Source organism: Sceloporus undulatus, chromosome 1, assembly GCF_019175285.1.
Source record: "Sceloporus undulatus isolate JIND9_A2432 ecotype Alabama chromosome 1, SceUnd_v1.1, whole genome shotgun sequence".
Lineage (NCBI taxonomy): Eukaryota > Metazoa > Chordata > Lepidosauria > Squamata > Phrynosomatidae > Sceloporus > Sceloporus undulatus.
Window position 1 is genome coordinate 151,406,394 of NC_056522.1, and position 25,483 is coordinate 151,431,876.

The window sequence follows — 25,483 nt, forward strand, 5'->3', positions numbered from 1 at the left end:
AATGATGTTCAGCAAAGTTTCAGTATAACAGATTCCTCTCCCCCTCTCTTGCCCATTGGCAGCAATCTCAAAGTCAATACCTGGCAAACATTATAGATGGTAGCCGACTATAATTGCTACGAAGCTTGGCACTGTATTACAGTCATTATGTGCATGACATTGTAAAATGAATGCTGTTAAAATAATGGCTATGGGTAATGTGCACCTGGCTATGAAATAGCTGGGCCCTTGTTAGTCAAAACTTGGCAGCCTCATAGCTTATCATCAGTTTAACCCCAACAATATCTCTATTTTGTTAGTCCACAGAAGTGGAAAATCAAGACACTGTTCTTTGGTACATCTATGGAATGTCCTTTATTCCTTAGACATGCTATTTTCTTTTTGTCTAATGAAGTCAGTTGTCCTGCTACAAACTTACATCACAATAAATATGATAATTGTATATCTATTGAAATGTATATTTTACAGTCTAAAGCTAAACATGTTTACTTGGGAATAATTACCACTGAAAGGCAACACAGCTTCAAGCTGACACTGCAGTTAGTTTCAACAGTGCAACAAGATGCTTTTTCAAGCTGCTTGAAGCCATCATTTTAGAAACAGTAAACAGGTTGTTGTTGTGTACCTTCAGCTCATTTCCAGCTTGTGGCAACCCCAAGGCTAACATATGTATGACTTTTCTTAGCAAGATTTGTTCAGAAGGCATTGGCCATGACCTTCCTCTGAGGCTGAGAGAGTGTGACTTGCCCAAAGTCACTTGAGAGGGTATCTATGAGAGTGGAGATCTGACCTTTGGTCTCCCAGAGTCCCAGTTGTGTATTCCAACCATTATGCTGGTTCTATAGTGAAGTGGAAATAACTTTGATGAAATAATGAAATGGACTTTTAAGTAAAAAGTTTAGGATGAGGTCACTGTGCCATAAAACTGTATCATAAAAGATTGTATCATACAATCTTGGAACAGCAGCAGAAGAAGAAACTTCCGTAACAAAATAGGTTTTGCAAGCAGTTGAAGAGATAGGCAAACCCAGCAGAATGCTTTTTGTTCATATAGACAGTAGCCAGGTTCATACAGTGTGGATTCGTGTCATAAATGTTGGCATGTGAAGTTACACAAAAGTCAAGATCCTGCATCAGGAGATGTACAGTAACTACAATGACTCAGGCGGCATCTGTACTACAGAATTAATGCAGTCTGGCATGGCTTTAACTGCCATGGCTCAATACTATGGAATTCTGGAAATTATAGTTTTGTGAGATATTTAGCCTTCTCTATCAGAGAGCTCTGGTGTCACATAGGGTGCAGTCATGGCAGTTAAACAGAATCAAATTGCATGACTTCTTCAGGATTGGACAAAAAATGTCCAACCACAGTCATAGGGGAACATGTACACATCTAAAAGAACAATGCTGATTTTTTTAAAAAAAATATAGGAACGCTGTCTTTTCTCCTATGTTAGGTTGGGAAGATGGGGGAGAGCGTTCCAGCAAACCATTTTGCCAATATTGACGACTAAACATACCAACCCTTTGCATGAAGGCATTCATCGCTGAACATAAGGACCTTTTGTGAATTAGTAACCAGTATACATTGCTGTATTGCAAGATGTTTGCTACTGTTTATCTTAAATAGTGGCTCTTCCAGAATTTCATAGCTCAGTGGAATATAATACACATTCTTTCTTTCAAACACACAGTTTCGGACTGCCTGTGGATTGTTATAGATTGGTAAAACTGCTCCTGCTGGCAGTGCTCACAATAGAGCTTTTGACTTTTTGGAGGAGATTGCATCAGGGTGAATCAAAACTATTTTTGTAGGTTTTATTCAATTTTCTTTCTCTTCGATTTCTGAACATGACTCCTGCAAAAGCAGGCATGGGTCTGTTATCCAGATGAAATTAACAATACCACCACCTGGTGGTAGAAATTTACCCGTGTCCAAAGTTCATGAGCGAATGCCATGAAATCAATCTGGAAGACTGAGAAAGGTGGAAGGGTGAACCAACTTGCACTATCAGAAAAGCAGCCCAGCCAGACAGAATGCTGAACAAAATCTGTCATTAGGATCCTCAGTTGTTGTTACTAATTTTCATAAATTCATTCAGAATTTACTTTTATGTTCATTTTTTAAACAGATCAGTTTAAAATGGAACTATATCTTTCATGAACCTTTGAAAACAGAGTAGTAGCTTGTTTTGTATTATTACAGAAAGTATCACAGGAGAACCTCATTAATCAATTTGGCAGATAGCTACGTAATTAATACAGAGAGTCAGATTGGCAATTTTCCTAGTTTCACTTTGATTCTGGAGGTCAGAATCCAACAAGTTCCCACAAGTTGGGAGCCAAAGCTTCTGCAGTTGGTCAGTCAGCTGATCAATTTATAAAGCTACTTTGATCAAACAGTAAACCGATTTAAGCAAGCAGCAATGTGAGTGTATTGTGGTAGAAAAACATTTGATAGAGTTGGCCCTCCATAGCCATGGATTCTTTATCCACAGATTCAACCATCCATGGCTTGAAAATATTTTTAAAAATATAAATTCCAGAAAGCAAATCGTGATTTTGCCATTTTATATAAAGGGCAGCATCTCTGCTATGCCACTGCATGTAATGGGACTTGAACATCCATGGGTTTTGGTATCCTCAGTGATCCTGGAACCAAACCCCAGTGGATACCAAGGGCCCACTGTACAAGTTGTTTATAAAAACTGCCATCTCAGAAGAAGTCGTTCTCCTAGAGATAGGAAGGGATGACGTCTCTTTATTGGCAGGTGATTGAGCCATCTATGAAAACAAGGGACTATACTCATAGTCTATATCCAACCATAGAAGCTATACAGCATGGATCCAAGTTTTTTGAAGGACTTGATTTCCCTTTATGAGCCCATTACAGTGCTAAGATTGTTTGGAGAAGCCATCCTCTCGGTCCCACCACCCTTTAAGGCTCATTTGGTGGGAAAAGGGGAGAGGGCCTTCTCAGTGGCTGCTCTCAGGCTATTGAACACCCTCCCCAAAGAAACCAGGATGGCTCCATCCCTATTGCCCTTTTGGCAGCAGATAAAAACATTTTTGTGTCACCAGGCTTTTTCCAACTGACAAGGATTGGGCTTTTAAATACTGTGCAATTCAGATGTTAACGTTTGTATATACGTAGTTTTTATTATAATTTAATATTTTAGTGTGTAATATTTTAGCATTTAAAATAGTTAAATTGCAACTTTTTAAAACTTTACATCCTCATTTTTAATGCTCTTATGTTGTTTTAACTTGTTTTGTTTAAAATTCATTGTTGGCCACTTTGAGTCCCTATATCAGGAGAAAAGCAGCATATAAATAAATAATATAATAATAAAAATAAATAAGTCTGCTTTCTCAACAGTGCTTCCTTTTCTTCTCCATCTCCTCTGCATGCTGTGTCCCTTACTTGATCCAGAGAGTTCCTTGGGGATCTGAGTCAGAGGAGGAGTCTATTCTGATACCAGTATCTACTACACTAGCTGATGGAAGTCTTTGCACAAAATCAGATCAAGCACATGGGGGTTTTTTTTTGGTCCTTGCTTTACTCATATGCAAATTTCTGCAAATTTCAATCAGTTGATCAGCTAAAATCAATGTCTGATTGATTGCAAGTTCTCCAATTGATTAATTGCCTTAGGTGAATTGTTGAAGCCTTCTGCATATAGTTTGAACTCTTACACCTAGATCCCTCGTTTTTTGCCAAGCAATTCTGGCTGGTGTTCAGAAACTTGGACTGGTACATTTTCATAAAGCTTTGTGTGCTTCTGGAATGCCTGGATGTTTTGGCTGCATGACTGCAGGTCAGAGAGCAGAGTAAAATATAATGGGATATCATGGAAAGCATATGTAATATTTCCTCAAGGCCCAACCTACACTTGTGCACACTTGCTTTCCATGTTGATTAGCATTGATCTAATTTCTGTTTTTTACTTATGCATAGATGACTAGTGTTTCTCCTAAAATTCCTTCAGAATTTGAGTCCATGTGTTATAGAAGCCCTTACAAGAGAGGAGTTCTCCTGGAGAACTGTTGTTATTTGGAGAGGGAATTTTGATTGTAGCAATAGCATCTCTAATTTTGGAAAATGCACGTTTTATCAAGGTTTTAGGGCCTTCAATGATAATGAGTAGTCTGTTCTATGTTTATTTTATTGTGGTTTGTATTTTTAATTATTGTCTTATGTTTAATATATAACCTCAAGCAGTTTTAACAGCAAGGTCTTTTTAAAAAGTACATAATTGCGACTTTGAGGGGGAAACTTAATATAATTGCTATATCTTATTTTTTTAAAAATTAGGGTATTCTAGCTTTATCCTCCCTAAATTGATGCTTGCCATTGCATTCCTGCAGAAATCACTAGCAGCTGGAACCTTAAAAGGCTTTATTTATGGAGATTCTAGGAGAATCATCTCGTTGCTGTCCTGTTGACCTTCAGCATTTGGGGAATGGTTAGCCTTAGATTAATACAATGCAAAGCCTTTTACATCTACATCATTAGTTTTAATGCAGACCAGTTAGGAATAAAGCATGAATTGCCATTATGTTTGGCACATTAAGCAGCTCAACTGCACAGGACTGCAGATTTAAAGCCTAGGTGATCAATCATGACATTGTCTGGGGGGGAAAATGTACAATGAGTTTCATTAATCATGCTAGGGCCATCAGGAAATAATTCATTAAATCATTCATGCTGCAATCCCATATCCACTTTTTCTCTGGCAAAGCCTCTTGAACCCAGTGATGCTAATAATTTAATGGCTTAATGACAGATTTGTTATATATCTATAAAGCCTATAGTTCAATTAAAGATTGGTCAAGGTGACTTATATGCTGGCCAGAATCCTGTTGGTATTTTACTCATGCATAAGTTCTCCCATGGAAGCACTTGGATGTTTTTGTATAATGCAGAGCAGGAGGTTGTGCACACAGTGCCATAGCACATGCAGATGTGCACCATATGCAGTACATGAATATGCATTACACATCCATGTGTATGTGTGCATGAATGTACAGGAGCATTTGGTTATGCATATGGTTGCACATTTGGTGTCTTGGTTCAGTTGCACAGTATTGTCCTTCAACACAAGGGCTATGCGTAACATAATGAATATGTAACTTTGCACGAGAGATTTACATTATTCAGTCCCAGTGTACAATCTGAGCCATTCCCTTATGAATTCCACCTTTCCTCCAGGGAGTGCAAGGCAAACATACATCTACTTTCTTCCTGACAGCCTTCTCCTTAGAAAGATAAAACTACTGTCCTAAAGGCAGATTAGTCTGAGAAACAGTGGCTCCCCCAAGTCATCCAAGGACCTGAACAGCTGAGTGGGGAGTTGAACCTGTATCCCCTCCCCCAGTCATAATCTGGCACTGTGACCACTACAGAATATACAGAAATTATAAAAATGCTATCATGAGAACTTAAAGGCAAGCACGCTAAAAGAGCACAAATAAAACTTAAAAACAACAGGATAAAATCAATTAAGTCATAAAGAGAAATTCCTCATAGATTCAGATTTGGAAGGGGCTTATGGTGGCCATGCAGTCCAACACACATACACACATCCCAGCATACAAGAATTATACTACTGTACTATGCCTGACAGGCAGCTGTCCAGTTTCTGCTTTAAGTCCTTCAACATATGTCACCTTCCAAGGCAGTCTGGTTTCAGTGCTGAACTGTCTAAATCCTTTTTTCTAAATCCATTGATTTGGATCCTATCCTCTGGAGCAACAGAAAACAAATTTGCTCCACCATCTGTGTGACAGCCTGTTGTATCTCTTCATTAATTATCTCATCTCCATGCCCTGAGTTCCCTCCTCATTGTTGTCCATCTCTTCTAGACCTGTTACCATTTATTGTTATCCTTTTAAACTGCATCTCTTGTATCTCATAAGATCATACACACACAAGCATACATAGGAGAAAGACTAGTTGCATACTGTTCTATGAGTTCACAAATGACCATTCAGAGGACTATAGTGGCCTCCGTGATTCACACAGATGGGAGACTAGCAAGCTACACAAGAAGGAGGCAGGAGTGTCATTGCAAACAACTCAGAGTTTTACTGAATACAAAACCAATGAAACACACCAAACATGAGCATAAAATTCCCCTATCAATGCAAGCTAATATCAGTATATTAGGTTTCAGAAAAGAAGGAATCAGAAACATCCATACACAATACAAAATCAAAGTGTAGAAAGCAATAATACAGTCTAGTAATGGAAGAAAATAGTACAGATACCTCAAATACAGTGTCAACTTGAGACCCAAGTCCACTCGGTAGTGAGAGATAAAAGTCATTGGCTGCAACCAGGTAGCCACCTGACAAATGTCCTCAAATGATAGAGAAATGGGGCTATCCCGATTTCTTTCTTTCTTTCTTTCTTTCTTTCTTTCTTTCTACCATTCATATTTTTTAAATTATGCACAGTTCCATGGTAGGCATTTTGTATTTCTAAATACTGTATCACAAGCCTTACAAATATGCAGATGTCCAAGCCAAGGTGAGCATTGCCTTCCATTGAGTCCTGGGAAGGCCCAAATGGATATGAACAGCTCCAACCAACGCAGTTCTTTTCCATCCCTAGCTCTGAGCAGACTTTTTCTAAAGTTGTTGCTGACTTTGGTCTTTCAAGTTAATTCCATTCTGTTGGATGAAATGGGAAAGTCACCAAGTCAACAGCCTGTATTTGACTAGCTTTCAGAGGTGAAAGTGTCCAGTCTCATGGCATTTGCAGAGCTTTTTGTCAACTTGAAAAAAGCAAGTTGGCTTACGTGAACGTTACAAACTCTATTTGAAAGAGGAGCCAGAAGTAAAGAAAAAATCCCTCTGTTACCAATCTAAAAGATAACTGTTTCTGTATCAGGGATTATCTACCAGGCAAGGAAATAATATCAACTACAGTGTTAAGGGACATGCTTCTCTTATTGGAGAAATATATTTCTTCTCTTTAAAGTATGCCAATGCACAGAAGTAAACACTGTATCTCAGGGTACAGCTGCTTGGAGAAAAAGAAGAAACATCCCTAGCTGAATTGCTGTCTGGGAGTCTTTGACAAGAACAATAATAGATTATTCTTGCTGTATCTGCTATCTTGATTCTTCTGATGTCACTCTTTACTAGCTCACCTGCAAGGAGGTTGCACATGGCTTTACAAGAATGATGTTCCCCTAGTTAGATGTGTTTAAAATAAGCATGTCTTTGCGATAGCTACATTCCAAGAGTCGGAATTTGGGAAAATTTATTTGTTTCTTAGGTGATACAGAAGAACAACAAAAAGAAGAAAATATGAATGACGGCCGATTAACTCATCTTATTTTTCCATCCTTGGTTTTTTGGTGTTTTTTTAAAGGGCACATTCCCAAGTGTGCAGATTTAAAATTCTCATTACCTGAGTAACCTAAAAGGTCAGTTGCCAGAATCCTATATGACCTGTTACGTTACATAATTTTACATATACCATGTAGCTACATAGCAGCAGCACTAAGAAAACCCTTCACTGAATTGTGAAAATGCATAATAGGACACCAGAAAGAGTGCCCAATGTGCATTGGTGCCCAAGGCGCACCAGAACTGATGCTATGCACATTGGTCTCATTGTGCATCAGTCCCGCTGTGCATCAGGGCATCAGTGCACTTTGCTGGCTCTGGAATTCTAATTCTCACTTACATAAATCCTCTTACAAAGACATAAGCCCCCCAGCAGGATTCTGGCCAGTATTTTTAATCAGTTTACAGCCATAATACCAATACTGTACACTGTTTACAGCTTTCCAGCATAGCAAACATTCTTTGTAGCTAAATTCGAAAAGTTGATTTATGTGTTTCGTCATTCAGCGGCACACATTTATAATTTTCTCCCTCTCTTCCCTTGACATTGGAATGCAACTTTTTATGGGCTTGTTTTTCTCTAAGAGTTATTGACTGTTCGAAAGGGCTGAAGAAATTACTAATCTACCCTACACTGCTGTCTTCTTGTATTTTATTACACAAGCCAATGTTAGTCCAATGTTTGGAAAGACAGAGAATGGAAAGAATTATAAATAGTCCAAATTCTTGTATGGGTAATAGTTCTTTTAAATCAGCTTTCTATTTCAGATTCTTTTCTATCTTGTCATATAGAATACTTCCCCCAGCATGGTCACAACAATTTATTCAGCACTTGGGAATTTGACTTCATCCTTTTTTTATTCCACAAACATTGATCGTCTTGCATCATGTGAATACTGAAGTGTTATTGAGATAGCTGATGCCCTTTCCCTTCTAAAAATAAGTTGAGACAATTGTTGTAAACCTACTGGGGGAAACTATGTTAAACCAATATTCATTATGGGAAAGCATCGGTCATGTCCCTAGCACAAGTATATTGATTAGATGGTAGCTTTCATTGCGTCAGGGTGAATTTTCCAGTGCCTTTCTGAGGTACTGTTTATGAAGAGAAAACCAGTTTGAATCATCTGTGTATTGGGATATCTATAAATAGGCCTGTTCAGATTGTGCTTGATAAATAGACTTTAAATATTCAATGCAATAATTAGAAATATATATATATATTTAAAAAAATAGTGCTGGGTGGAGGAGATACCACTGTATTAATGAAAACTGGAAATAATTGATGCTGCCTATAGCTCCTGTTGTGATACCAGAGATATTTAAGGCTCATCTGCACTGCAGAAATAGTCCAGTTTGACACTATTTTAACTTCCATGGCTCAGTCCTGAGGAATTCTAAGGTTTGTAATTTTGTGAGATATTTAGCCTTCTCTGTCAAGGAGCTCTAGCATCACAATAAACTACAACTCCCAAGATTTCATAGCACTGGGGGGAAAAGTAGCTTACACATTGCAAATCGCTTAGGGAGTGCTAGTTTACTGATAAGTGGTACAGAAATGTGCTTGCTGTTGGTACTTGCTATGGAACCATGGTAGGTTAAAATTGTGTCAAACTGGGTTATTTCTCTAGCACGAATGCAGCCTAAATTTCATTGAGTTCAGTTGAATTAACTAATAGATTTCGTGAACAATTATACATGAGATAAGTGAGCAGCATTGAGTTCAGTGAGCTTGTTTCCTTATAAGTGGGTATCGGGTTGCAATCTAACACCACGTTTAGGCAAAGGTGATAGCCTTATGGTCACCGTAAGTCAGAAACAACTTGAAGGCACATAACAGCAGCAGACAAAGCCAGGAGGATTTTTTAACTGACAAATTGGGAGGGGACTAAGGGTAACAGGGGTTTTTGATGGTGTTCCTGTGCTTTTCATGCCAACACATTTATATTTTTACTGGATTTACATATTACTTTTATCCCCAAAAATGGGGCTCAAGGCAGGTTAAAGTAATATTGAATAAAAAGTAAAACTGAAATGCAAAACAAGTTAAAAATGGAAATAGAATTAAAATATTAAAACAAGATGGACAGAGAGATGGATGTACAGATGGATGGACTAATGGACAGACGGACAGATACATTTGTCCCTCTATATTTATGGATTCCTTATCCATGGAATCAGCCCTCTGCATCTTGAAAATATTCAAAAACTACATAAATCCCCAGAAGCAAACCTTGATTTTGCCATTTTATGTAAGTAAGGGAGACCATTTTACTACGCTATCGTTTTAATAGGACCTCAGCATCCACAGATTTTGGTATTCATAGAGGTTCCTACAACCAAACTCCAGCATGTCAGCCCCTGACTTTATGAACTGATACTCCTCTGTATGAGTTTGATTTCCAGACTGTACTGTTTCTGCAGGTCATTTGAGTTATGCACATTTCAGCAGCTACAGATGTAATCTCTATGTGGAGGTAATACATCATACATTTGGGTGTTGCCTTCATGCAGTCTAGCTGTATTGCAAGTCCACAATAGTTTCCAATACTCCTCTGGCCCTTTAACTGTATGATAGCACAGTGTGGTTCCACACATACACACACACGTAATAGTGGATTGGCAGGAGAGAGGTGGAAGAAACTCTTCTCTAGAGAATCTAGTTGAAAATAGGCCTATGTGTTTGGTGCTGTTCTGTTAAACCTACATCAGATTATTTCCTCGGGGAGAAATAACTGTGTTGGGGAGTGTATTCTCCTTGGTCTCTTGGGTAGCTACTCAGAAAAGCTTTATTGTATTTCAGAAGCTGGTCGTGAAACTATTACATACTTGGGCAATAAAAAGGCACTTTTGCTTTTGACAGATTGCAGCTTCTTCTTTTTTAAGTGAACTTTCTTTTTTTCTAAGTCAACTACCTTGATGTGCTGTTTCTTCACTGCATTTGCTTGAGAATAATTTTCTAACCAGTATCCTCCCTCCAAAACAAACAAACCTTATACTATTTTATGCTTTACTCTAGCAAAATGATAAAAGCAGCATGAAACATTAGAATTCAAATTATTATGTCTAAGGAACTACCGGTAAGATAAAAAGTCTCCCCATATGTTACGTGAAGAAAAGACTACAGTTTTCTCAGCATACCTTTGTTTTCTTGGATCGTAAACTTAGTTTTCAGTATCAGTATTTGTTTCAGACCAGCATCGTGATAGTAACTTATGTACCTGCAGTTCAACTATATGCTTCCATAAGTCATTTCTTTCAGATCATTGTGGAAGCTGGAATTCTCTACCAACCTTACAAAATGACAAAACTATCTCCATCAAACCCATCTTTTGCCTCCTATAACTCTAATGCAACCATTTACTGGATGGTAGATTGTGAGCTGGCAGAGGAGTGCATTTGTACATGTGAAGAAGAAGCTGGGCAAGCCTGGATGATGCCCGACAATCACAGCTTTGCTGCGAAGGGGGCCTGCATCTAAGAACTGTAACAAAACTGAGCATGTCTCTGTCAGAAGACAAATAGGGAGAAGATGAGTTAGGTGCTCTGACCTCCTCCCATTACCTTGCTCTCTGTTCCAATGCTGGGTGGCTGTTCACATGCTTTATGTAAGGTTGGTAGAGAATTACCCCTGGTTGGGCCACTTGGTGCAGATGCTGCTGCCACAGGTCGCTTTGCTCTGAGGTCAGAGCGAGGCACCCAGACATGACCACATGGCTGAGTGCCTCATTCTGACCTCAGAACAAGCAACTGGCAGCAATGGTGGATGCACCAGGTAGCAATGTAGGACACATTTCAAACAGCTACCCAGTGTCGTAATGGAGGGCTCTTCCAGGAAAATCTGGTGAAGTATTTTTATTCATTTTAAGGAGAACATACTCTAGTTCCAGTGCTGAATGGGCCAGCCATTATTCAGTCTGTTTGCACCAGAACCGACAATTGGCCCATGTATAGTCTGGTCTCCCAACGAAGAGGACAGGGTTGGCTATTTTATTTAGCCCATGCAAACAGGGTCCTAGAGATAGGGTAAATATTGCAAAGATATGGGAACAGATGGTATAGAGGAGGGGTCGGCAACCTATGGCCCGCGGGCTGGATCCAGCCCGGCGAGTCCTTCAGACCGGCCCCAGCCCGGTCCTGCCGCCGATTGCCTTCCGCGCCGCTCCGGGCACCATTTTGAGTTTGGCCCCCCAGTTGTCTGAGGGACAGCAACCCGGCCCCCGGCTCAAAAAGGTTGCCTACCCCTGGTATAGAGACAGGACAGACAGCTAGAAGATAGTGCTGGCTAGGATGTTGGGGAGCCATAAATGATTAAGCAGATTGGGGTTTAATGTCATTCTATTTGTGTCTTACTAAACTTCCACTTATATGTTTTTATAACACTCTCTCTGTCCATATTAAGTTTGATGGAGGTCATGCTTACCACAGTGAACCCACCACCACAACAAAACCAGTAATCCACAATAATCCAGTAGCAAATAACTCGGTTCAGCAATATCCATTTTGTGGAGAACATTTCGGGACACTTCCACGCATAGATCTTACTTTCAAGTTACATAGCCTTTCCCTTAGAACTACTTAAAAGTGAACTACTCCTGGATCCTTACAGATGCTTTTTTCACCCCTGTTTTTTTTTTTAAATTCTAGTTTAGGACCCTAAGTTGCTCTTACCTCTCAGCAGTTTCTCTGCTCCTTGGATACTACATAGCCATCAGCAGAGTTTTAAACAGAGCTATTCCATACAGTCACTGGGCTGGAGGAAAATCAAAGGTGAAATTGTCCATAATCCCCTTCGCTGCCCCCCCCATTGACGTCATATCAGAGTAATTGTTTCAGTGATAATACCCAGTGAGGCCACGGGTGAGAAGGTTCCCAATGCACTTGCCTGTGGGACTGCTGCGACTGCCTTCAGCCTCTCATTGTTCACATCTAATTAGAGAACCCTGCCATTCAAAATCAATTCATTTCCTGCTGGATAGTAACTAATTCTCTATTAGGGTGAGGGAAGAGATTATTCCTGTAAATTAGAACATTATTTAAAGCTGCTGTTACACCTGAGACCCAGTTATGGTCACAAACAATAAGCAAGCACACTATCTCAGCTACTTCAACCCTTTTTCTTAGTTTAAAGCCTCCCCCCACCTTAAAAAAGCAGCTATGTAGGGTCAGATTTCAATTGTGCATGGCTGATGACCTGAATACCTATACCTTCCCATCCTGCAAATGCAAAATATTCAGCAGCTGTTGCAAGACAAAGATTGTTCCAGGCTTTGTAAGAGGAAAGTCCTTTTCTTCCAATTAAGGAAACCCTGGGTACCCTTTACGTTTAGAGGTTTGCTCTAGGAAGGATTTACTTTTCTGTGGACTGTGAAGTCGAAGGCTTTCACGGCTAGCTTCCATAGTTTTTTGTGGGTTTTTCAGTCTATGTGGCCATGTTCTACAAGAGTTTATTCCTGATGTTTCACCGGCATCTGTGGCTGGCATCTTCTCTGAAGCCACAGATGCTGGCGAAACATCAGGAATAAACTCTTTTAGAACATGGCCACATAGCCTGAAAAACCCACAAAAAACTTCCGTGGATTCATCCTATGGCAGATCTCTGTGTTTAAACTAAGGGCTCCTGCTATATGATTAACTCTGCCTACACAGTTGCAGGCCTTTAAATGCTACCTATCATAGTGGGATAAAAGATAGTATGGCATAGTGGTTTGCGTGTTGGACTGTGATTCTAGAGTCCATGATTTAATTCCCAGCTCAACCATAAAATCCACTGGGTGACTTTGGGCAAGTCACATGCTCTCAGCCTCGAGGGAAGGCAATACTACCTACCATAGTAGGATAAACCTCCAGCAAAGTGCAACTACAAAGTGCTGCTGTAACATTTAAGGCGTACTTCCTCCATTTTAAATAATGCATATATACCTGCATGTATTTGCATATGTATTTATGCAAACCTAGGATTAAGCAATCTTATTCTACTCAGAATAAGACTTTGGGAGTCAAGGTAAAAATAACAAAAGCAATTTATAATACAGAGAGTATCTTATTCTACTCAGAATAAGAGACTCTCTGTATTATAAATTGCTTTTGTTATTTTTACCTTGACTCCCAAAGCCATTTGCTGGGACCTGGAGTTGAGAGCAGGAGATTGCTGTTCAAGGAAAGACCAAAAAAACCCTCCTGTTCCAATACAGGCAAACCCCACCACAATTCTAAATCCTGTCCCATTGCCCCAAAACTAGTTTTACTGTTCTTAAAGACATTCCTTTCTTTTTAGATGGTACATTGATGTGTTGCAGGAGGCAGAGATGGAGTCACTGCCTCCTGTGTGTGAGATAACGGGAAGAAGAGAGATGATTCTTCACAGATGTAATTACCACCACCACCCCGATCTATATATATATATGTGTGTGTGTGTGTGTGTGTGTGTGTGTGTGTGTGTGTGTGTGTGTATTAAAAATACTTTCTCTAAGGAGCTGAAGGCTCTTCTCCATGGCTATTTACTCACCTAGTTTTATCATCATAACAGCTCTCTGAAGCAGGTAAGCCTGAGAATGTGTGGCATTACATTCATCTAGTGAGCTTCATCATTGACACTAGGCAGCCCCACCAGTCATACTCCAGTACTGTTAATCCCAGTACAGCTAAGGAGCCTGTGAGAGCTCTGATGTGGTTGAATTACAGCCCCCATGATCCCTGTCCACTGGTCAAGCTGACCGAGGATGATAGGAGTTGGAATGCCGCAACATGAAGATCCCACAAATTGGCCAGCCCTAAGAGCTGTGTCGTGAAGGCTTTCAGTCAGGTTGGTGCCATAGGTCCTTCTTAAAACTCTTGGTTTAAAAACAACTTAATTTTAGTACATTTACTCCTCAGTTCTTTGAAGAGGCACATGTATAAATCAAAGAGGTTTTTTATTAATTAGCCCAACCAGTTTTTAATCTCAATGTTGATTCCTGCATTTGCCATTTTCTTTAAAGTAACCTACTTCTGAGGCTTGTGTTTTGTTGATCATTAGTATTCTAGAAGAGACCTATTTACCTAAATAGAGGGTTCAGGATTTCTCATTAGTTAGACAGAGATTGGCAAAGCACGAGGCTGGAGCTGCATGTGGACCCCTTAGGCTCTTTTTGCAGAGTGTGGCCCCATACAGACTGCCAAAATAAAGCTGCTTCAGGTCTCTTTGGAGGTATGTTATTTAAATGATGCATGGGTCCTAAGAATCCGGAAGCTGCACCAAAGCTGCACTCCAGTGTTTAGGAAAGGAGTGTGGCTTTGGCGCGACCTCCGGACTCTTAGGATGCATGCATCATTTAAACGCATACCTCTAGTCCAAAGTGACCCGAATCAGCTTTATTTTGGCCCATCTGTATGGGGCCAGTATGTAGTATTATGATTGGACTAGGGCCAGGGGTCCAATCCCTGCTTTGACATGGCAACATGCCATGCAAACTTGAGTGAGTCCAACTCCCTGAAAGCCCTATCACACTACCATGTTATAGTGCTGTTATTCCACTTTAACTGTCATGGCAACATCATATACATTCCTGGGATCTGAAGTTTAGGGAGACACGTTTCAAATTCTCAGCCTGAGAACTCATCTTGTGCCTCTGACCAAACCACAAACCCCAGGATTCCACAGGAAGTTGCCATGGTGGTTAAAGTGGAATAATAGCACTGTATAACAGCGTAGTGTGATATGGCCCTTAGCTTCCAAGGAAGGCAAAGGCAACCCCCCTTTGAAAACCCTATGATAGGTTCACCATAAGAAACAACTTGAAGGCTCTCAACAACAACATGGTTCTTTTCGGCGCCTGTGACCCAATATGTTTCCCCTTTTCAGACCCTCAAAAAGGGATTGAATTCCCTCCCCTGTAGCTTTTTCAGATTGGCCTAAAGAAGCAGAAGTTTGCACGATTGTAGTTCCTTGAGGTTTTCCTGGATTTTGCTGGTTCTTGTTGCTTTTGTGTCCCCTTGTTCCATTCTTTGCAAGGGAGAGGACTTTCTGTAGCAATTCAATGGATCTACAGTATGATTCTTCCAAATCTTTTGCTTTTATTTAACTAGGCCTAGGGCATTGCTTGCTGAAGTGGACTATGGTTTAAAAGGAAAGTTTCACCGATTCACCACAGCAGTATAATAATAACAAAAAACTTTTTAAAAGGGAAGATTTTCTTCTGCATATGTCTCAGAATTTGAAAACGAAAGTACCACAAACATAGTCTGAGAGGACAGAAAGATGGTTTGGGTATTTTATTTTATTTTTCTTTAAAAGCAACAACAACAAATAACATCCTGAAAACTATAGCAATAAATACTAAAACTTCCCAATAATTTTGCTTTGTTTGGGCAAAAGCCTCCAGGAGAGGCAGTTCTTGAAGCGTTTAAGATGGGAGGAACCCTCTTTTCAAATCCAGGAGTGGACTTATGGTCATTCCCCAGGTTGGTTGGTTTGTTTTCATTTTAAGGCAGTCTGTGCAGACCCCAGAAGGTTCTAGATACAGAAAGCCGGCCCCCAGACCTGCCAGACTTGCCTACAACAGTATAGACTGTTACATTTTGTCTTTGGCCCTAACAAATAAGAGTGGTACATGTATTTATTTATTGTTGACATAGGAAGCAGGGTGGAAAAGGTACTGTTTTCCCAGCATGGAAGTGATGCAGTAGGATCAGTGTGTCTGCTTTTCTTGTATTTGTTAAATACAATTACAGACAAAGGACTTGCTTGATAGAACAGGTGAGGATCCAAATTAATTTAGGTTAGAGCTAAGGAACATGTAGTCCTTTGGACGTTGTTGGAACACAACTCCCATAATCCCCAATCATTGGTTACACGTAGATCTGATGGGACCTTGAGGGTGACAGCTACCACACCGGGCTGTGTGCCCTCACATAATTTCCAACTTCATGGCAACCCAAAGATAAACCTATCATGGGTTTTCTAGCCAAGATGTGTTGTGGTGGGGGGAGATGTGTTGCTTTCTTCTGAGACTGAGAAAACATCACTTGCCCAAGGTCACCATGTTGTTTTCCATGTGTGAGCACAGATTTGAACCCTGGTCTTCCTTCCAGTTTAAGCCAAACCACTACACCATATTGGCTGTCATGACATTTATTGATAGCAAGATCCATGTGCATATCACAACAGCCATCAAGACAGAAGTATAGATTTCCTCGCAAGGAGAGCCCATGCTGATGAAGCTTGTCTCAGATATCACAGGCACAGGTCAACAGTTTTAGAAGAGTCAGGTATCATCTGCCTACAGCATGTAGTTTAAATTTACAGAATGTGAGCCTTAACATTTTGACAGTTTTCCTCCAGTAAAAAAACAATCAATGATGGTGAACCATCTTTGTATTCCTACACGGATAGACATTTAATAGTTTTAGCATTAAGCAAACCCACTGAATACCCTCCAGCATTTCATGGATGAAAACTGAGACACGTAGTCAAACCACATCATAATGTCCAATAATATCTAAACAATTACACCTTTATTGGACCAACCAAAACACACAATTACATGTTGCAAGCTTTTGAAGTCACACTGGCTTCTTCATCAGGCAAACAGGAGAAAGAAATGCAAATGGACATTAAATTTCCTTGACTTTGTAAATCTACCAGTGACCACATGGCCAAAGGCGGAGGTGCCAGCCTGCAGATAGCCCTCCTTACCATCTGAACTAAGACCAGAAACAGAAAATGCAGGCCTGTGTCTTACAGCTTCTACAATTCTATGATTCTATCCCTTCCCACCAGCTCATTAACTAATTATTACTGTCTCACAATACATTAAAAATTTCCTTCATACATAAAATTTTACAAAACGACAGACTCTACACACACACACACACACACACACACAGCCTATTCTGTATACCTTTTTGTTTGCTATTGTTTGATTTTTGCTCTAGGTTTATGAATCAGCTGTGAGATAATAAAAAACAAACCAGCCTTGGAAATTTTGATTATCCCTGAAACTCAAAGAGGGCATTATACATTACAAGTGCATCAGTACGAACAAGGATAGATATTTCCCTGTCCTCTGTGCCAGCTGATCATCCACCTTAATGTTATTCCACAAGAGCCATGGTCACTAATTAACAAGCTTAGATGACAGATGAGAAGTCATTAAAAACAACAACCCTAAAATCCATACCCAAACATTTGCAGAAACATGGCAAGCATCCTCTGAGAGGCAGCAGCATATTGTCACATGCTATTGAGGACCAGACGTACTTTTGTTTTAATTGTGGAATCAGCGACGGCTTTGGTATTTTTTTTTAATGTAATGGGGGAGTTTCAATGGACTGAAGTGCATGCTAAAAGGAAAATTCGTTCTTCCCTTGACAGCCATAACAGTAATAATGTTAAGCACAGCAAAGTGTTTGGGTAATCTTCCATAGGTGCAGATTGCTGGTACGGAGCATTTTGAGGGAGATTATGGTTTGAGACTGCTCCCTGGAACAATCTCAGTTTTCACAAAATGAAATTTAATATTATTTTTTTTAAAAAAAAAAACACTGATGCTGATAAAACAAATAAAATTTTCAGCTGACCCACAGTATTACCTATATACCATCCTTTCCCAAACTGATCCCGATGAGTTGGGACAGGAAAGCCTACCATCCCTAATTGGGAATTGGTGGGTGTTGTAGTCCATCTTGTCTGGAGGGCCCAGAGTTAGGGAATGCTGTTTTGGCCTACCTTTGCCATAGTTACAGTGTGGTTTGACAACTTCCCTGTGTTCTGCTACATTTTCTGAAGTGGATCTGGGGAAAGGCAGCTCCTGAAAAGAGCAATTGGAAAATATTGACCTCTAGGATGCCAAGGGGGACAGCCACTTTACATACTTAAAGACCTAAATCCATGGAGAGGCTGTAGCCAAAAATGCTGTACATATTTAAGTTCCTGCCTGCCATATAGTACTTGTTTATGGAAAGAGTGATGCCTCTGTGTATCAGCTTTCTGCAGTGCTTCCTGGGATTCAAAGACTTTCTTTTCCCCTTTCTGTTAAAACTTGTGAGGGAAACCTTCATGTACGAAATAACTGTAACTGGAAATATCTTGCATCGATTTGACCCTGTTCATACAGCCAGGAATGGACTCAGAGGTCTTGTGCAGGTCTATGACAGTAATAAAAATAAACTGAACTAGTCTCCGAACTGATAATCTCATTTTGGTGTGATTATGACACTTGTCAAGAGCAAAAACTCTTTCAGCTTTTCATCAGCCACCTGAATGAAGCTGCCTTGTGTTGGATTCTACAGTATTATGAAAGTACTGAGAAGTGTAAAAGCATTTGCCCCTTCAGTGCATTGCACATGGAGCAAGAATAGCTGAGCCCCAAATAAACTCTACCCTATGTTTATCTGATATGTAAGGCCCTAAAAGCACCAGCTGCCATCTGATCTTGGAAACTAAGTATGGTTAGTAGTTGGGTGGGAGACGGCCAAGGAATACCAGGTGCTTCAGGCTGTATTTAAGAGGAAGATGCTGACAAAACAATTTCTGAGTATTCCTTGCATAAGAAAACCTGAGACATTCATGGGATCACTATACATTGACACATTACTTGAAGGCACATACACACTGCTCAGAGCATAATCTTTCTTTTTAAAAAAAAACCCCAATTCTGCCTCTGTAACTCAGAACTGGCGCCAGGCAGCATCCTCTATGAACACATGATTCACCTGACTTTCTTTGTCTCTGTGAAGCAATTGAACCTTTCAGGCATACCTGATACACCTCCACGATATGAATATTTCTCCTCCACAGTCATAGAATCATAGAATTGGAAGAGACATTAAGGACCATCCATTCCAAGCCCTTGCCATGCAGGAATACACAATCAAAGCACTCCCAACACATGGCTGTCCAGCCTCTGTTTGAAAACCTCCAGAGTAGGAGAGAGTGTGTTTCACTGTCAAACAGCTCTTACTGTCAGGGAATTTTTCCTAATGTTGAGGTGGAATTCTCTTTTTCCTGTACCTTGAATCTATTGCTCCATGTCCTATTCTCTGGAACAGCAGAAAACAAGCTTGTTCCATCTTCAGTATGGCATCCCCTCAAATATTTAAACAGGGCTATCATATCACCTCTTAACCGTCTCTCTTCCAGGAGTAACACACCCAACTCCCTAAGGCACTTCTCATAGGGCTTATTTTCCAGATCCTTCACCATTTTGGTCGCCTTTCAACTCACTTGAAAGTTGTAAGATCAGAGTCATGGATCATGCAGAGACACAGGAGGGAGCAACTTAAAACTTTTTTTAAAAGCATGTACACCCTACTTTTCCTTTACATAGTTTTCCTCTGGATAGACATACTTCTTGTTTTTGCCTACCTTCTGATCAGCTTTGACCTATGGAGATCCTATAAAAGAGGGACCTCCAAGAGCCCCCATTAGCAACAGCCCAGTTCAATAAACATGTCATTAATCTGCACAGTCTCTCCATGACGTAGATTGGGCTGAAAGGTCATACAGTGGGTGCTGCATAGGTGAATGGGAATTTGAACAAAAGCACCCACACTCCTAGTTCAAACAGTAACCACTACACCTCACTGGTCCAGGTTTGCATGGCCAACAGTTTATACTGTATATTGAGCAGCAGTCTTATTCCCACCCCACCCAGAGGAAAACGGTATACTTGCATCCTCCTGACAATGCATTCACGATGTCAAGCTGAATTTTCTAGTTTCCTATATGTCTACATATTAACTAACCAATGTGTGCTCTTCCAACCTTTGTGGCAAACCCCATGTCTTATTATTGGGACTTCTGCCTTATGCACTCTTCTTTGGGTGGTTAACCTGTCTTTCTTGCCCTTTCAGATTTATACTGCTGCTATGGATCTTGTTCCCCCTGCTTTCATTCTCTTAGCAGATATAAACAGGTTTCAGACTTGCTTTTTTAAACGCCACCCAGTCTTTCAGCTCCCTCTGTCTTCCCTGCCCCATAGTCTTGTGTTCTCACCCTCTCCTCTGTTTGGATGCAGCCATGGCTTACTGATCTTGGCTCAGTGCTGCTCCACAACCTTGCCCACCCCACCTTTGCATCTGGGATAGCCTTCAATAAGATGCGTTGTTGTTGTTGTTGTTATTGTTGTTGTTGTGTGCCTTTGAGTCATTTCTGACTTACGGCAATCATAAAGTGAACCTATCATGGGGATTTCTTGGCAATATTTGTTCAGAGGAGGTTCACCATTGCCTTTCCGAGGCAGAGAGAGTGTGACTTGTCCAGGGTCACCCAGTGGGTTTTATGGCCAAGCTGGGACTTGAACCCTGGTCTCCAGAGTCATAGTCCAACACTCAAACCAATAACGCCTTTTATTTATCCATTAATAACATCCCATCTTTGGGGGGAAATTTTGCTCTCAGCCCTTCCAGGAAGCCACCAAAGACATTCTGCTAACCAGGCCAAAGTTTTTAACATTTTACCAATGCAATAGAAATTTGGAAATCATTATAGTAACTGGAGCAGCAACCGGACCAGCTCTGTCAGACAGACAGCAGCCTGTTCTCTGGGAAGAACAGGGACAACTTCCAGTACTAAAATTGTCCCGGCCTCAGGTTATTCACTGAACAAAGGAATATATTTCAGGCAGGCTTAATCTGAGCAAGCATTGTTGTGTGCAGTATATATAGCACCTGTTTCAAAAAGGGAGGTTAGGAATTTTTGAAAGGAAAAGGGATAGAAATAAGTGAGGGATTATATTGAAAAGACTATTTTTTCTGCAGTTATCTGAATTTGAAGATTGTTCTTTCATGTCTTAGCAATATTTATCCACTCTAATAGTAATAATGCTTACTTCAAATGGCATGTGTGTGTGTGTGTGTGTGTGTGTGTGTGTGTAAGTGCCTTCAGGTCACTTGTTGACTTACAGCAACCCCATCAATTTCATAGGAGTTTCTTAGGGAAGGAATACGCAGAGGTGATTTTGCCAATCCATTCCTGTGAAATATTAGTTTACAGCACCTGGTATTCATTGGTGGTCTCCCATCCAACTACTAACCAGGGCTGGCCCTGGTTAGCTCCCAAGATCAGATAGGATCTTGTGCATTTAGGATATCTAGGCCAGTATTGTACTTATTTTAAAATTAAGCGTGGACAGCTTGTGGGATGTGGCCCATATATATTAGATTAGCAGCCTTTGAACCCTCTCTTCATGATGAAAAAATGTTCCAAAAAGGGTAGAAGGGGAGTGCTGCTCTTGGAAACCTTTGTGATGTTCTCCTCTAAAATAAGGCACACATAATACAGACCCAAAAGGTATATTGTGTTTTGTTGGTTTGTGTTGTTTTAGTATATGTTTTTGTGAAATTCAATAAAAATTATACGCACACACACAAATAAAACAAGGTACACAGCTTGACTTTCATGAGTTTTAAAAGAAAACATTATTGCTAACTTCCTTTTAAAAAATATTGAACAACATTTTTGGATTCAACTTCCTGTTTTACATAAAATGACAAATATTGTGAAACGTATTGTTTTAAAAACTGAAGCCAATTAAAGGACACATAATTAGATGGAATCTGACATATTAAGTAACCACACTTGTCAAGCAACTACACACCAAATCACAAACATTTCATGTGGGTTAGAGTCCACTGTTACAAGATAAAGCTTAATAGCTGCTATTATGCTAATTCCAAATATGTCCACATGATATCCCATATTGTTTCATCCCTAGCCAAGATCATTTTCTTTCATGACTCTTTCAGTACAATCATATATCAAAATATACACATACTGTAGATCAATCACATACTAAGCTGTGCCTTTAGTCTGGGATATTCCCTCTGCTTAACTATTACTTGAGAGCATCTTCATCCTGGAATATCTTTCACATTTTCATAGGGGAAACATCTTTCCTTCCACTCAAATAATTTTTGTGACATATATTTGGGTTTCATTACCCACCTCTCCAATTAGGCTTTTAGCATGTTAAAATGAACAGTTTCTGCTCTATGTTGTTATTATAATCATGCCTTCACACAAAAAATCATTTAAATGTTGGGCAGTTAGATCCATATTAAATAGTAAAAAGACAAGAGCATGAACAGAATGCTGTTGTTGTTGTTATGTGCCTTCAAGTCGTTTGCGACTTATGGTGATCTTAAGGCAAAGCTATCACAGGGTTTTCTGGGGCTAAGAGTGTGACTTGCCAAAGGTCGTCCTGTGACCTTCTTTGGCTGAGAGGGGAATCGAACCCTGGTCTCCAGAGTCATAGTCCAGTGTTTAAACCACTACACCTTGCACTCAGAATGAGACTAGACAAGGATAAATTGCAAAGAAGAATAAATATAAATTTATACCCCTTGGTTAGCAGATATTTAGGCAACCGTGAAATTCAATGCTACAGAAGGTCAAACAGACACACAGTAGTCTTCATCTCACAAATGGACAATTTCACAGTTATTAGAATTCATAGCTAAGGCAAGGAACAAAAAAATAAATGAAGGCCAATATGTCTCATGCTTCCTGGCATGGGCTGACAGCTGCTGGAAATAGCTAAGTCAGTCTGATTTATAATATTATAAATTCTGCAGACACTTCATAGAATTAGAGCCAAGATGTCATCTTCAAAGAGATCCAAGGCTAGAGACTTTAGACTTAGAAATTGTTTCATGGAAGACACTTCAGTTACAAAAGTGTCAAATGGACAGTGAACTAAACTACTAAAAAAAGGGAGAGAGTCACGTAATAAAGGCTGGGTGCTTCAGGGTTAGGATATAGATAGAAAATGGTCTTGTGGTAGAATTGTATTGACTTATATTTGTATTTGTCTTCAATTTTTCAGTTTTTCCCATATGGAGATGCTTCGAAGTTTGCCCAGCATGCGTTCAGAACCTTTGATAAGAATGGCGACGGAACCATCGACTTCAGAGAGTTCATTTGCGCACTCTCCATCACTTCCAGAGGCAGTTTTGAACAGAAACTAAACTGGGCCTTCAATATGTATGACTTAGACGGAGATGGAAAAATCACAAGGGTAGAGATGCTGGAAATTATAGAGGTGAGATTAAAAGTGTTCTTTCACATGCTTATGTAACTCTTCCATATTGTGCAGTTAGCAAAACTTGAAACCACTTTAATTTCCATGGCTTCCCCCTGCAACATCTTAGGGTTTGCCTCTGGCTTGGAACTTCAAATATGCCTCCCTAAACTGCAAATCCCAGTATTGCACAGCAGGTAGTCATGGAAGGTAAAGTGGAATCATAGCACTTTAATTGAAATAAAAACAAGAAAGGAAAAGGTTGTTTATTTGGATGTTGCACATTGTTGCATGTTTGGCAGGGGACTCTGTGTTACTAATATTATTATCTTAATTTATTTATTATGGCTGAAATCCTGTTGGGTGGTTATGAATGAATGCATAACCTAGAATCATTTCTAGGTCTATCTCTGGGATAATGCTGGCATCCCTACCTGTGAATGTTGTCCAAGGCCTAAAATCCACTCTACTGGTGTCCACACTCCACCTGGAAATAGTGGTCTCCAGAAAACTTTGGATACTATTGCAACAACAGCAAAATCTGCCCTGTGAACATAACACTATGTGACTTGGCCTTCATCAGTGCGGTAACCCATAGTCATCACACACTATTTACAGTCTTTACAAATACCTCCAGTTGCTCAAATGCATTGCCTTCTGTGAAATGCCCAAGCTACATTGGAGAACAGGAGGAAATGCTCATATAAAATGGTCAAAAGCTTATGGAAGCTGTATAGCAAAATGTAATCAGTTTGGAATTATGCCTGGATATAGCTGTTCACTCATTCAGAATGTGTTTCATATTCACTAAGGGAATATACTTCATTTCCCAATTGAAATGCATTGAACTTAGAAATACTTAACCTTGCCTGGATTGTGCGGTAAGGTTAAATACGCTATCCTGACCCCATTTACCTGGGGATAAGACTGGCTCAGCTAACAATACAGCTTACTTATGAACCAATACGTATAGTCTGCATGTTACGTTTCTCAAAGTCTAAGACTAATTCTGGTGGACCTCACACAAATCTTCCTTTTCTCTTTCAAGGCCATTTATAAAATGGTGGGCACAGTGATCATGATGAAAATGAACGAAGATGGCCTCACACCGGAGCAACGAGTAGACAAGATTTTCAGCAAAATGGATAAGAACAAAGATGACCAGATCACACTGGATGAATTCAAAGAAGCTGCAAAGAGCGACCCTTCCATCGTATTACTCCTGCAGTGTGACATTCAGAAATGAGGAGCTCATGTAAAATGCTTTCATGGACTGCACAGAAGTTTCAATGTTCCATTCGGTTTGCAGCTATTTCCACACACACACACACACATACATACACACACACAAACACAAAACAAACAAACAAAAATTGCTTGGACTACCTATCAATGGACTTGCTTCTTGTGTTTGAAACACTTGTGTGCATGAGAATGTCAATTGCTAAAGAATTTTAAAAGTATATATTATAAAAATAATAATAATAATTATGCCACGATGTGATGTGTGCAACGTCATTTCATAAGTCCTATTCCTCTGATGCCTGTGCAGCATTGCCATGCTGCAGTGAATTATACTATTTATTGTTCATGTTTTACTGATGCTAGCTATATGTCTCTTAAACTGGGTAATGTTAGTGACACTGAAACCCCATGATAGTGTAAAACCGTTCATTAGCAAATCTGTCACCATTCTGCTGTATAGTAGTAGTGGACAGACCAAGGGAAGCGCTTCAGTTCATTAAGTGTCTGATCCAGACATGTGCTTGTATTGTCGGTGAATATAAATGTACTTCATTTGCATGACTTTTAGGTTTGCCTTAATTCTTACCTCATTTGCATCCTTTCTATCGGGAAAACAGAAGAAGAAGAAGAGCTATGTCAGAGGAATGAAGTATAAGACAAAACTTGGGAGAAAAGCCAATCCTGTTAAAGTGTTCCCTCAGTGAAAGCCAACATATAAATATATATAATATAAATATATACAAAACACATTTAAAATACTGTTTTACTGGAAGTTTAAAATGTTTTGTTGGGAGTGTATTACTTTCTGCTTGAAATTTTCATAAGCTTCCAAAGAGGTTGAGATCAATGTCCCAAAATAAATTTATAACATTTGA

The 25,483-nt window shown here is 39.8% G+C and overlaps 1 protein-coding gene across 1 annotated transcript in view; it reads left to right on the forward strand.

Annotated features, from left to right (window-relative positions):
• The window catches only part of VSNL1 (visinin like 1), a 103,012-nt gene extending 77,529 nt beyond the window's left edge, over window positions 1–25,483 (forward strand). Inside the window, exons 3-4 of the mRNA XM_042446986.1 lie at window positions 23,169–23,384; window positions 24,412–25,483. Coding sequence (XP_042302920.1) covers window positions 23,169–23,384; window positions 24,412–24,609 — 414 coding nt within the window. The 3' untranslated portion in view covers window positions 24,610–25,483. The remainder of the gene's footprint in view (window positions 1–23,168; window positions 23,385–24,411) is intronic.